This window comes from Grampus griseus (genome assembly GCF_964374135.1).
Source record: "Grampus griseus genome assembly, chromosome: 7".
NCBI lineage: Eukaryota > Metazoa > Chordata > Mammalia > Artiodactyla > Delphinidae > Grampus > Grampus griseus.
The window spans coordinates 55182041-55195335 of record NC_139001.1 but is presented as its reverse complement, the minus strand read 5'-3'; the positions used below and the strand labels follow the sequence as shown (position 1 = coordinate 55195335).

At 38.4% G+C, this 13295-nt stretch overlaps 1 protein-coding gene across 1 annotated transcript in view; it reads right to left on the bottom strand.

Moving 5' to 3' along the window:
* PDE11A (phosphodiesterase 11A) overlaps window positions 1–13295 on the bottom strand; it is a gene marked incomplete at its 3' end in the record, with an annotated part of 412203 nt that overhangs the window by 78707 nt on the left and 320201 nt on the right. Inside the window, exons 11-12 of the mRNA XM_082658917.1 lie at window positions 6998–7144; window positions 6629–6736 (exon numbers count right to left, since the gene is read on the bottom strand). Of these exons, the coding sequence (XP_082515043.1) occupies window positions 6629–6736; window positions 6998–7144 (255 nt within the window). The remainder of the gene's footprint in view (window positions 1–6628; window positions 6737–6997; window positions 7145–13295) is intronic.

The following is a 13295-nucleotide window of genomic DNA, read 5'->3' as shown; positions in this document are numbered from 1 at the left end:
AAAACTGGTATAAGTATGTATGTTTGAGTAGATGATGCATGAATTATAAAAAATGAATTGATTGTAATCAATTTTATTTAGTTATTTTTTAACCACCTCCTTGACTTAATTTTTAACCTACTTGTTACCCTAATTTTATAAAATCATCTATTTTGTAAAGTTAAAAGCATATGAAAAATAGAATTCTGTATTGAGCCCCCATGTACTCATTACCTAACTTCAGGAGGAAGCCATGTTCCTCTGTCTTGTTTCAGCTACCTCTTCACATGCACGGTTTTGTTTGTTTGCTAGAATATTTCAAGGCAAACCTCTGGCATCTGTCAATACTCTTTATTTCATTCTCAAGAGGTCTTGATGTGGTCAAATAAAAATCGGTCAATATATCTCTGCTCTCATATTTAGATAAAATGTGTGAAAACAAATACAACCAGTAAAAGGAAAATTTCAGAGTAACTATCTTAAGACTTTAAAAATTGAGGTTTTTCCTTCAATTTAGATAATACAAAAAACAGAGCTACATGTATGTAGCATGCATACTGTATTTCAAAAAGAGACAAAAGAAAAACCACATTAGATTCTTAAGGACTCAGTTTGTAATACTAAGAATATATGCGCTTTATGATTTTTTGGATAAAGATAGCATGTTTTTTCATGTTTAGAAATATGGTTTATATTTTATGATAAATTGCGAGTGAATTGAATATAACATGTGGTGTGTGAGCACAGAAAATGAAGCACATCACCTGGTGCACATTAATTGTGCAGACAGACTGTCCTCTCCAAGTGCCACAAAAAAGCAAGGTTGATGAATTTCAAGAATATGAGGCCTCTTCAAAACTTACCCAAATTTTTATTACGCATCATTGAGCTAAAATTAAACACGAGACTAGTGAAAAAAAACTTAAAAGTTCCCAGCTTGACACCCTTAGGTGCCAAGTTTCAGCCTCAAGAAGGTGCCGCTACTAAGTCATAAACCATGAAAAATGACTGGGGCTCTACTCCTGGGTCTCCCTGACCTGGAGGATTTGGCTGGCATCATAAAATACAGAGTGACAGATTAAGCAGTTTACCAACACCGTAAAAATCTCAGGAATAAATTCACTGTAATCAAAAATCCTATATTGTAACTAGGCAGCCCCAGCCCTGAAACCACATACATTTCCTGACAAGCCTGTGTCCATGGACAAGAGCTTATATTCTCCCCGAAACAACGGCACAATTATGTTCATACACTTTTACAGTTTATGTGTCCTAAGAAAAATACTCAGCTCTGGCTGATGGTGCGGGAGAATTTATTTTCACTAGAAAGGGAATGACCCATAACTCACGAATGGCAGCGCTTAAAGTGAGTTATGGAGGGTACTCTCCTGTGTGAGGAAATGGATTGCATTATCCTTCTGCCCAATTGTTTGTTTGATTATTAGCACACCAGGTTCTTAAGTATGTGCGGCTTTGCCTTTTTCCTTTTGTAAAATAAGTGTGGAAAAAGGGAATGTCAGCTAGAAGCATGGGGTACCTCACTGGAGCTCTGAGAGGTGGCAAGAGAGAATAAAAATAGAACCCTTCTTAAATGATTAAAAGCCAGAGTCTTAAATGTAATTTAAACACAGTATTCAAATTGATTAGCTCCATAGTGCCCAGTGCTGGTATTCTGCAAAAGCATTAAAAATCACTCCTTTCCTAAATTAAAAATTTGCCTTCTTTGAAGTTACATTGGAATTCAAGATATACCTACATGATGATTAAAGAATTGGTATTTCTTACATACAGATTTTATTGTATTATTCTGATAATGCTGCTATTTATTTTAAAGTAAATATAACTAGTTACTACTTACAAGGAAATGCAATGTAAAGTGATGTTTGATGATAATAAATACGATTATTGTTTGTTACTTTGTTACTGTGAGTTACAGAACAAGACCGCAGATCTCTTTGTACCTTCCAACGTTAGGACCTACAAAGAAACTAGATTTCCGTCAAGATTAGGATCCTGGTTATTGAGCAAAAATATTTTATTTGAAAATTCAACTGGTTCTGTCCTTCTCTGGGTTGGAAGGGGAGGGAGAATTACAACTGTGCTTCTAAGATCTCCTTCCAGAAGGAATTTTCTACCTCAAAAATCAAGGACTTCAATGCAAACGGCAGACAGAGGACAGCACATTATCCTCACGCTAGTGAACAGGAAGGATTTTTCTTCCTAAACGTCCCTTCTGCTCTGTAGTTTGAATTATCAATAAAACGACTTGGCTTATCTCTGAAAATAACCTTGTTGACAACCCAAATATGGACTTAAACGCGCTACCTCCACATTTAAGATTTAAGAAGCCCCCAGTAAATGTCAGGAGGTGTCAATGTGTTTGCTGCAATACTTGGTTATTATTAGTGTTTAACTGCAATTCCCAACCAGCACCAGGCCGCCAGCACCACCATAAATTTTAATGTGATCATGTGCTCATCTCTTTTCATATCCAGTGAATTCTACAAGATCATAATATTCTATATGAACCCTAGCTGAACCTTAGTGTGATAGGAAGAAAGAACAAGATTTCTAGCAATGATAGCTGTTCATCATTTTATAGTTTTTTGAAAAACTGGACACTGAGCAGCACGGGTCCCTGAATAATATGACCCTAAACTGAATCCACTCATTCAGTGAATCTTTATTGAGCCCTACAGGATACTGGGCATGGCCCAAAGTGCTAATGAGTACATTTATGGGATAGTGAAGAATACTGACTCTTAAGGAAACCTGTTTTTCCCCCTGGAAAATCTGTCAGAGCTCATACATCATTTATAAAACCGAAAAATGCCCCTGCAACCTTGGCATCACCACATGCCTTTTTATTTGACAGAATACAAACAAAAGCGTGGTCGGTTCCTGTATCTGGTCTACATTGTGCATGTAAGAAATGTGCTTATCGTCTTTCACTATGTATGTGCTTGCTGGAATATTTATTCTACAAGCTTCTATAAATAAAGAAAATTTGTATAATTATTCTTGATCTATCTGCAGTTTTTATTCCCTGTTTTAACCACAAATAGTAACTGGCACTGCAGACTGCATTTATCCAAGGAATTAAAAATATTTGGTAAATTTTAACTACCTAAATATCTCTTTAGAAGCAAAGAATAAGACTGAAGCTTTCATTTTAATATTTGGAATTTCAGGCCAGAGGCTTGTAATAATTTAATAAGTCATTAACAGGATTCCCAGTGAACTAAATTTCCACCGTTTATACATCAAATTGCCTATCCTAAAATGCAGTTTGTTCTTTTTCTTTTTAATTTCTAAAGGAACAAAACCTCTTTGTTACCTAGACATGAGGTGGAATACTTTTGCAAAACATGATTCTGAATGAATGAATTCACTCATTCATGAATAACTTTATATTCTGTGTCTGAAATTATTTTAGGGTTAAAGGTTGGGAAGCCGGTTCTTATATGTATAATTTGCTCTGTTGTACATCGTGTCATAGTTTGCTCATCAATGACACACAAATGTGCATCTTCCCATTCCCAGAGACAATGGGCTTGGAAAAATACACACCCACAGATGTTAGACACATGGAGAGTGCCATACTATTCACACTAATAGCTCTGCGGGCAAGGAGGCAGCCCTAATACAGGTCCATCTTGATAGGAGGGGCTCTTTTCGGCACACTGGCTTTGTTGGTGTCTCTTTTAAGAAAAGAGTGTGGCGTGTGTGTCTCAGTACTTCTTGTCTTAGAAGAAAAGAAGCATTTTCAGGGAATGTTGGTAAGGTTTCCGCCCCCCCACCCTTCTTTCCAGGCAACTGGCTGGGAAACTTTGCCTTGGAGTGCCATCTAGAGGAAAATTTCGTGCACATGCACCATGCTTTCTTGGCTTTGTGACTCAGGCTGAATGGATGAATCCAGGGGTTAATGTATGATGATTTTTTACTTTCATTTTTTGGTTCTAACTCAACACATGCAAATGGAATATGGGATAACTAGAATGTAAATAAAATCACTGATGAGAACAAAACAGTGAAAGACCCTAACAGTTTTCAGGAGTACCTGAAGCATTAGTGCCCACTCATGGAGAAAAGTAGGTTATCATTTTGCCTACTTTGCCTACTGAGGTCGTATTCCAGAAGGTAGAATTGATGAGGGAATTAAGTTCACTTTTTCTTCCCTGATCAAGTAATATTTGTTATTTCTATAATTATTTTCTTAGTGAAAAAATTCTGATTGACCAGGCTGCCCATGGTCAAGTTGGAGAGGAGACTGCTTGTGTTAGGGACAAACAAAAGTTGACATTTTCAACCTACTGTAACCCTTAGTCAAGTTCAGCAACATTTAATGAGCAGAAAATAATATCTTTTCCAGATGTGGCTATTCTATTCAATGTGAGGGAGAAAAAAATAACATTCACCAATGTATTTTCCCCAAAGTCATGTTTTTATTTTGCAACCTCTGCCCACCCTACCCCCCAGCCCCACTCCCGGCCAGAAGAACTTTAAGAGTGAATTCTTCTCTTTTTGAGCTAGTATTAATACGAAAACAAAACCCAGACTTTCTCAAACAGTGATACTCTTCAAGGTTGCTGAGCGGACTTGCAAAAACAACTATACCCTTGAAATATTTTGGCAGTAAGAGTACCTCCATTGTGGTTGACATAGGTTGAGAGTTCTGCTGTCTTCAATTTCTCAAAAAGGATCAAGATTGTCCATATTGTGGAAACATTTACCAAAGAAAACTGGGTGTGGATTCCATTTTCTCCTAAGTGTCCACCTGACCCCGAAGCTCTTGCCAGCTTCCCCCATCCCAACTATTTTAAGGCTTGTCGTAAAATCTATTTCTGCTTTTGACATCTCCAATCCTTTGTTGAACAAGGTTCCCACTTACTTATTTTGGGAATTCACCAAAAATCCATATGTTTTCCAAAATAACAGGTTAATAATTTCTTTATTAAATGTCCTCTGTGAGCCATGTACATAAACTCTACACACAGAAAGTTATTCCTTGTCTACTGAGATCTGATATGGAAAAGCAAGACGAAAGCGTTTTTGTTTTTGTTTTTTTCATGTAATTTTGGCACTTCAGCAATTAAGGCTCACAGCTCAAAGCATCTTCCTTCCTCATTTGGCTGCTTTCATGGTGTATGTTACAGCGAGATGGGGCCAGTCCAGTTTTTCCAGGTTATTCTCCTTGCTCCTTAAGCAGTTAAGGACCCAAAAAACAAGTCCTTGAGTATAACAATGAAGACATTTTGGTCTCATCTTCTTATGCTACATGTGCATTTGAGTTCAAGTCAATCCAACACAAATTTGTTGAAAACCTACCAAGTACATGATTGAGTATAGGGTGCTAGTGATGCTCTCAACAGATAGATTAATTAAGATTATTGCAAGAACAACAAATTATCTCTTTAGCCTCAAGCTGCTTACTTTATAGAAGAATGAGAGATCTTTAACTTAAAATACACAGCAGAAAGAAAGATGTGTTGTACTAGACACAGTGCAGAGAAGTAAGTAATTACTGATGATTGCTGATGATTACTGAAATTATTGATGATTAATGGAAAGCAAAGACTTCACGGGAAAACTGGCATTAGATCAATGCCTTTTAAAGAATGAGTAAAATTTTAGTAGGTAGAGAAGTGGGCAGAACATTTCATGAGGAAGGAATGGAAGTCTTCCTTCATGTGGACCAAAGGAAAATGTCATTTGGAGTTCCTTCTTTTGGGTTTAAATTTTAATCTGGGTGCAAAGATGTAAGGTATTTGGATTTATGTTATGAGAATCCAAAATAGGTCTCCTCTTTTTTGTGAGTGTGGTAAATATGTTTACACACACACATATGGGCACATATATATGTATATATCACCAGGAGGCCAAAGAAACCAATATATTTAAGCCAGAGACCATTTTACTTGATGATAGCTTAACAGTGTAAGTGCAAATAAAACCAAAACAAGCCTTATTTTTTGCCAGCAAATGGAGGTGAATATAGGATTTTGTTTCAGTCTTTGCCACAAACATTTCCTTTTAGATTAAATTCCAAGGCTTACGTCTGGCCAGCTGCCCTGGCTGTCCCCATTAAAACAGACTGGCCACCTTAACTGAGTTACGGCACCTGGAGCGAAGGTTTGAAGCCTAGTGTACCCTTAAACCCTGAGAGCATTCACTCCTACTCCTTCCTTCCCGGGGCCTCCTTGGACCTTCTCTCAGATAAGCATCTCTCAGGATTCCCGTGTCCCTGGGGGTAATGTTCACACACCCCGTCTTTGGCTTTCTACCAGCCTAGAAAGTCTTATCCAGTGGATCTCTTTGTTTAGTCATTCATCCCCATATCCTCTGCAAAAAGATTGCTTTGAAAATCCAAGCATTTCTTTTGTTAAAAAAAAACAATTTCCCAAGATAAAACATTAAAAAGAGACTAAAGCAATCATTCCAAGACTACACCTGCTTCAAGGTGTCAGAGATCTTACAGCCTTAAAGCTCAGAGATCATTGTGAAATATATACTCCCATCACCAGGGTAGGTAACTTCCAAAATAAAATAAGTCACAGGGCAATTTGTCAGAGAAATGGGAACGTGAAGGGGAAGCCTGTAGGTCCTCACAAATGACAGATGACCTTCCATCGTCACCGAACACACTTACAGTTAACATTGCGAACATCAGCTGGCACACGTTGAAGGCATGTCTCCAGTTGTGGTATAGAACCATCCGATAATTTTTCCTTACTGTCAGAAGCCACCTACACAGTGTCTGAAATGGGAAGGGAAAGATTATGTCAGGAAGTTGTATGTATCTCCGGTGGACCATTACCAAAATGATGTCTTCTGTCTGAGTAATCCTCAACCATTGAAGTCCTGCCACAAGCATCTCACAGGATTCTCACGGTAATCCCACCAGGTGTGCAGGGAAAGTATTAACTTCCCCAATTTTATTCGGGAAACCTGAGGCTCAAAGTGGCTACCATATTGTTCCAGGTGCACTCCTGGGATCGCCCATGACAGAACATCATACCTCATAGTCGATTTTAAATTTCTGTACCATCCCCAGCTCCATGAACATCCGAAGAGCAGCCGTGATCATGGTGTCAACATCGAGAGAAAAGTCATCAAAATGTATGTCGTTGATGGCAAGTTCTGACACCAAAGGGATGTTGGCTGCCTACAAAAGCAGAAGACATAAGTCAAGCCAAGTTCACCAGCTTTCCCAAACCCTTCATCTTGCTCTCCTCTCCTACTTATCAGACGTGCCACATAAATCAGACCTGACCTGCACTTACACTCTGATACAGCTAAAGTCTGAGCTGGAAATGTCTTTTGTTTCTGAACTGCTAATGCCCCAAGCAAATGAAGGGGGTAGGGGAGAGGGAAGCTAATCTGAAGAAAAAATATACACACTGGATCTAGTCTGCAGAATTTAGAATACAAAGCAGTCTAGTTTACTGAAACTGCAGTCATACAGTATATTCTGATGCATATTACAGAGCACTAAACACAAGAAACATCTGGGCAGCCAGCAGCTGTGAATTTTAATTGCCACTATTCAGGAGAAGGACATGGGAATACACCACTTTGCCTTGTTTCTTACATCCTTATATCCTGTAGCTGTGTACTTGCTCTTTGTTACACACATGTTCTGTATATTCAGAAAGATGGAAAGGATCAGACAGCACATTTCTAGTGCAAAATGTGTTTCTTAATAGGATAGAGATGTTTGCAGCATATGTTTCATTGAAGGAATAAATTTGCAATATAGTTTAGTGACATTCTATAAAAACATCACAACATAATTATAATACTGGTCGTACATATTCAGTGTTTTCAAAACACTCACTCATGTTAAGCAGCTGTCAGTCAGTTGCCCTACACAAACTTAAAGGGCATAAAAAGTCTTGGGGAATAATTATTTTTGCTGGTTTCATTGGGCCACTCTTGATAAGGGAATCATTTCTATGTTTTCAGATTATCAGAGACCATTCTGTGTTCATATTCCTAGTCTATTCACTGGGTGTAAACTACCCAAGGAGTAATTTATGCCCTGGGACCGCTTTGGCCGAGCAATGAAATCCAACTCTGCTCGCTCTAAGCATCCCAGAAACCACTGAATCAATCCTTCTTTCTCAGCCCCATGCTCCTCCATAAGAGCAAACACCTCTAGGCTAAAATCCAAACACTGGTTATTCACCACAACATGGAAGAACAATGAACAGATACATACATTATGGGACAATTTGCCTGCTATTCTGCTGATTGTTTATTTTTGTTAAAAATTAATCAGCTTATCTTTCAGTGAATCATTTTACTATATTAACACATTTGTAGAATTCAGCTCCTTGGAATGAAAAAGGTGAGGCTTGTGAAATTCAAACACGGTGGTGGTAGAAATAGTCTTTGTGTGTAGGTGTCCTTATTTGGAGTTCCTGGCCTCATGCTAAGCACTTTAACACCTTGCTTTTTGCTTTAAGAATAATTTAAAACCAGGGACTTCCCTGGTGGTCCAGTGGCTAAGACTCCACTCTCCCAATGCAGGGGGCCCGGGTTCGATCCCTAGTCAGGGAACTAGATCCCGCGTGCCGCAACTAAGACCCGGCGCAACCAAATAAATATTTTTAAATCAAAGTTATACGTGCACATAGTTTTAAGAGTTAGATCTGCAAGGTTAGTTACACACGCGTGCACGTACGTGCACACACACACACACACACACACACACACACACACACATATACATACACATTAGCAGAACTCTTCCAGTACCAAAATTTTCCCTTACCTAGAGGCAACCACGTTCAAATCATCTAGATACACTTTTTTGGGTATTTGGCAAAGTAAGGTGCTTGTGATTTAATTTTTAAATTATTTTCTGATTTAAGCACTATCTACTAACTTCCCCCCATTGAAGATGAAGATGAAGCTGTCTTACACTGTACCTGTCAACCTCTGCTACCTCATACACTATCCCTTCTCACTCCCCAGTATAATAATATAATAACTTTGTTTAGAGAAATATTCAGGGTTTATACTATAATGACTCTGTAAAAGATATTCATAGCTAAGTCATGCAATTTAGTATGATTACTTTTCCTTTCCTCGACAGCATTTTGTATTCTCAGAGTTAATAACTGTCTTCCTTAATGTGCGCTTAGTTTTCTTCATCCTTATCACTAATTCAACCTCGAAACTCTCTACCAATTATCTAAATCTCGTCTGAAAATATTCAGATACTTTGGGTATTCCATCAGTTTTATTAAGAAATATCTGTTGGAACTTTCTGAACTACAATCTGGACTGGCAGTCTTCTCAGCTTGTTATATAGCTTTCATCCTAGATGTTTCCTCACCATAATTTTGGGGGTGTCTTCATCTCTCTTTTATTTCTGTATCCCACATCTTTCTCTTTTCTGGCTCTCTCCTTATTTTGGTGAGACATGTCTTCCAATAGCTTCCCAAGAAAAGGTGTGTGTGCTGGGTAAATTTATGAGAGCTTGCATGTCTGAAATGTCTTCATATTATTGTCACATTTGATTGATAGTTTGTCTAGATATCAATTTCTAGATTGGAAATCATGCCATTAGAATTTTTAAGGCATTCTCTATTAGCTTTAGATGTTACTTTTGACAAGTCAGAAGCTATTGTGAATCCATTACCTTTGAAAATGACTCCTCCTCCCTCTCTGTTTTTGTAGGATCTTTTTGCTTCCAGAGTTCTGAAATATCATGAAAATGTGCCTAGGTGTGAGTTTATTTTTAATCATAATCCTAGGTACCTGGTGTGCCCTTTAATCTGGAAAATCATGTCCTTTAATTCTAGGAAAAATTGAAAAATGAACTCTTTGATCATTTCTTCCCTTCTTTCCTTTTCTGGAATTCCCATTATTTGACCTTTGGACTGTTTTTTTTTTTTCCTCTGTTTCCTCCTATATTTCATTTCTTTTCTTTTTTCTCTACTTTCTAGGAAATATTCCCTCTCCTTATTCTTGATATTTTAATATCACAGTTTTCATTTCTAAGAGCTCTTCTTTTTTGTCTGGGTTTTTAAAAATTTTTTTAATAGCACCTTAATTTTGTTTCATGGATTCAATGTCTTCTCTTACCATTGTGAGGATGTTAATAATTCTATTTAACGTTTTCTTCTCCCTTCAGAGTTTACTTCACTCCCTTCATTTTGTTTTAGTTCTCTCTTTTTTATTGTGGTTAGAAAACACATAGCATAAATGTATCCTCTTAATTTTTAAGTATTGTTAACTATATTTACATTGTTGTACAACAGATGTCTAGAACATTTTCACCTTGTGTATGAAACCCTGTACCCAATGAACAACAACTTCCCATTTCCCCCTCCCTCCTGGCAACCACCTTTCTCATTTCTGTCTCTATGAATTTGACTTCTTCAGATACCTCATATAAGTGGAATCATGCAGTACTTGTCCTTTTGTGATTGGCTTATTTCACTTAGCATAATGTCTTCAGGGTTCATCCATGTTGTACCACATGACAGTATTTCCTTCTGTTTTAAGGCTGAATATTGTTCCTTTATATGTATTCACCACAATGGTAAATACATTTTTAATCCACTCGTTGATGGTTTAGCCTCTTTCTCAATCAGCTTATCCTTCCTTAATCATTTTAATATATTTGACTGCTTCAGAGGTATTAGAAGTTTTCCCTAGCTGTGTGGTGATCTTTGGTTTTCAGCCCCCATTTAAAAATGCGCCTCTGAAAGCTTCTATTAGAGCTTCTGGGGGCTTCTCTGAAGAGGGATCTGACTGACCTGTTTCCTTGGGGAAGCTACCGATATCTGTATCTTCGGGCCTTTGCTCTTTAGCTACTCAGATTCCCCGGAGAAGAACCTTCTGGGTGTTACAGGGATGGAGATTGGAGGAGCTCAGCATTGGTATATAACTTCATTCAATCCCATTGTTTCCAGCCTGTATTCCTATCCTCAAGCTCTGCACTGCTGTCCCCCTATCCCAAAAAGCTGCTATTATACCCGCTTCAGAGGAGAAGCCTCCAGTCTTTATGGAGTGGACGTGTGGGATGAAGGATCTGGAGATCTAACTGCTTCTTAGATTCTCCATTTTCTTGTTTACGGCCCTACCTTCATCCCTATTTCCAAAGGTACTTAATTAGCCAATTCCTGACCTATTTGGGGGAGAGGGGTCTGTGGCATAAATCTGTTTACCTCTCAGCTTTTCCCACTTAGCTTATTTTGGCTTTCTTGGGTTTGCTGAATTAATATTCATCCGTTTTCTAGCTTTCAAAATTTTGTCATGGTTAAATCCCTTCCCAATTTCTTTATCTTTGAGAATTTCTGCCTTTAAAAAAGTCCCTTTATTGTTGTTTTAGTGGGGCTTAAGGAAGGAGTAAAAGAAAATGAGTGTGTTTACTCTACCATCTTTATCTAGAAATCATTGAAATTAACTTTATTAAATGGTACCTTAAATGATCAGCTTGGAGAACTCAGAGGTAATCCAGCCTTTGATTTAGCCCCTTTGTTTCTGTGTGCATGGCCTGGCTGCAACCATGTAGACCTCTTTCTCTTGTTCTGTGTCCCCATGTGTTTACTTGTGTCATCCTGACCTAGCTTATTAGGCTGTAAAAATCTCAAAGGCAGGGCTTCCCTGGTGGCGCAGTGGTTGAGAGTCCACCTGCCAATGCAGGGGACACGGGTTCATGCCCCGGTCTGGGAAGATCCCCCATGCCGTGGAGTGGCTGGGCCCGTGAGCCATGGCCGCTGAGGCTGCGCGTCCGGAGCCTGTGCTCCGCAACGGGAGAGGCCACAACAGTGAGAGGCTCGCGTACCGCAAAAAAAAAAAAAAAAAAAAAAAAAAATCTCAGAGGCAGATGGCATGCTTCTTTCCCTTAGGGAAGCTCCAGAATGACTCTCTACTTCCATCACATGTTTCAGGGCTTTGCATACAGAGAATGCCAGGTACTTAGAATGTTCTGTGATTGTTGTAATTTGTTCAAATTCAAAGTCAAATACAACTGGAAAACCACTTCCCAAGAGGGTAGAAGCCTTGTCCCAGAAGACACAAGTCTTTCTGGTTTCAGGAGAGGAGTTTGGTTCTGCTTTGGCAACCCTCTTACAGCTTGTTGCCAAAGAGCAGAAATGGCGATGCAGACTGAATTGCTGCTCTCCAGGTGCCCCTGTCTTGTGGATTATTAATAGCATATTCCCTGATGCCATTATAAATCCTCTACCCTTCAAAGGCACTAAATTCACTTAATTATCTTAAAAATTAAAGAATATAGGCATTTTTTCATTATGAAATGTTAATGGAAAGGAAATAAGAACATTAGGTTGAAAAATGTAAGATGACCTCTGGTTCACCAAGACCCATCCTTATTGACCTTGTCTTTTTTCCCCTACTAGGTTGAGTGATCCACAGTTAAATAATACCAGTCTATAGATCATCCTGAGCCCTGTCATAAACCCTTGCTGACACTTGTAGATGCAGAGAAAGTTCCAAGCCTTTCAGGAATGACCATTTTCAGCTATTTTGAGAAGTATGGATAGCTTTCATCTACATTCCTGGGTTCAAGAGCAGTTTCTGGAGAAATCTATGAAGAATAAAGAGTAGTGTGTGTCCTCTGGAGGTGCACATGGAGGTCTAGTCTGCAAAAGATTTGAGAAGAGCATCCCCAAATTTCCTTGTTACAGAGCCATATGCACCCCATCTCTTCTGATAGGTAGAGAATGGGGTCACATCTTCCAAAGCTATAACTACTCTAGCCATAGGATATTAACAAAACAAATCAAAGTCAATTTCTCCAAGTGTCAGTCTTCAACTTTTAAATATTTATAAGGTACCATATCCCTAAATCAAAGAGGAGTGCTACAATCCGAAATAACTACTGAATTAATAGCCAGGAAATAACATTTGGTTAAAAAAACCATTTACTTTATTGTAACAACAAATGAAAACACAGAATTATGAGTCCTGAAGCTAATTTGAATAATGTTCAAGAAGTGGGACTCTAGCTGTCTGGGGGTACCTGATACCCTGTGACCATTCCTCTTCTTTGTTTGGGTCTTAATAGTTAAGTGGTTATCAAAGGGAGTCATAAAACTGTCTCCTCTAAACCTGAAAAGGTAGCTTTACAAAGAGGCTATAAAATGTTAAAATACTATCCTGGACCCCTTGACACAAGAGTATTACATTTTGTGATGCTCAGAAAATGGGAAGAAACAACAAAGTGGGTGGTGGTCCAGCCCTAGAAATTCAAAGGAGAACTGTGTTGTCAATCCAACCCACTCACCCACTAAGCCCTCTGGACCAAAGGATTCTGGGATGAATGAAATAATGAAGAC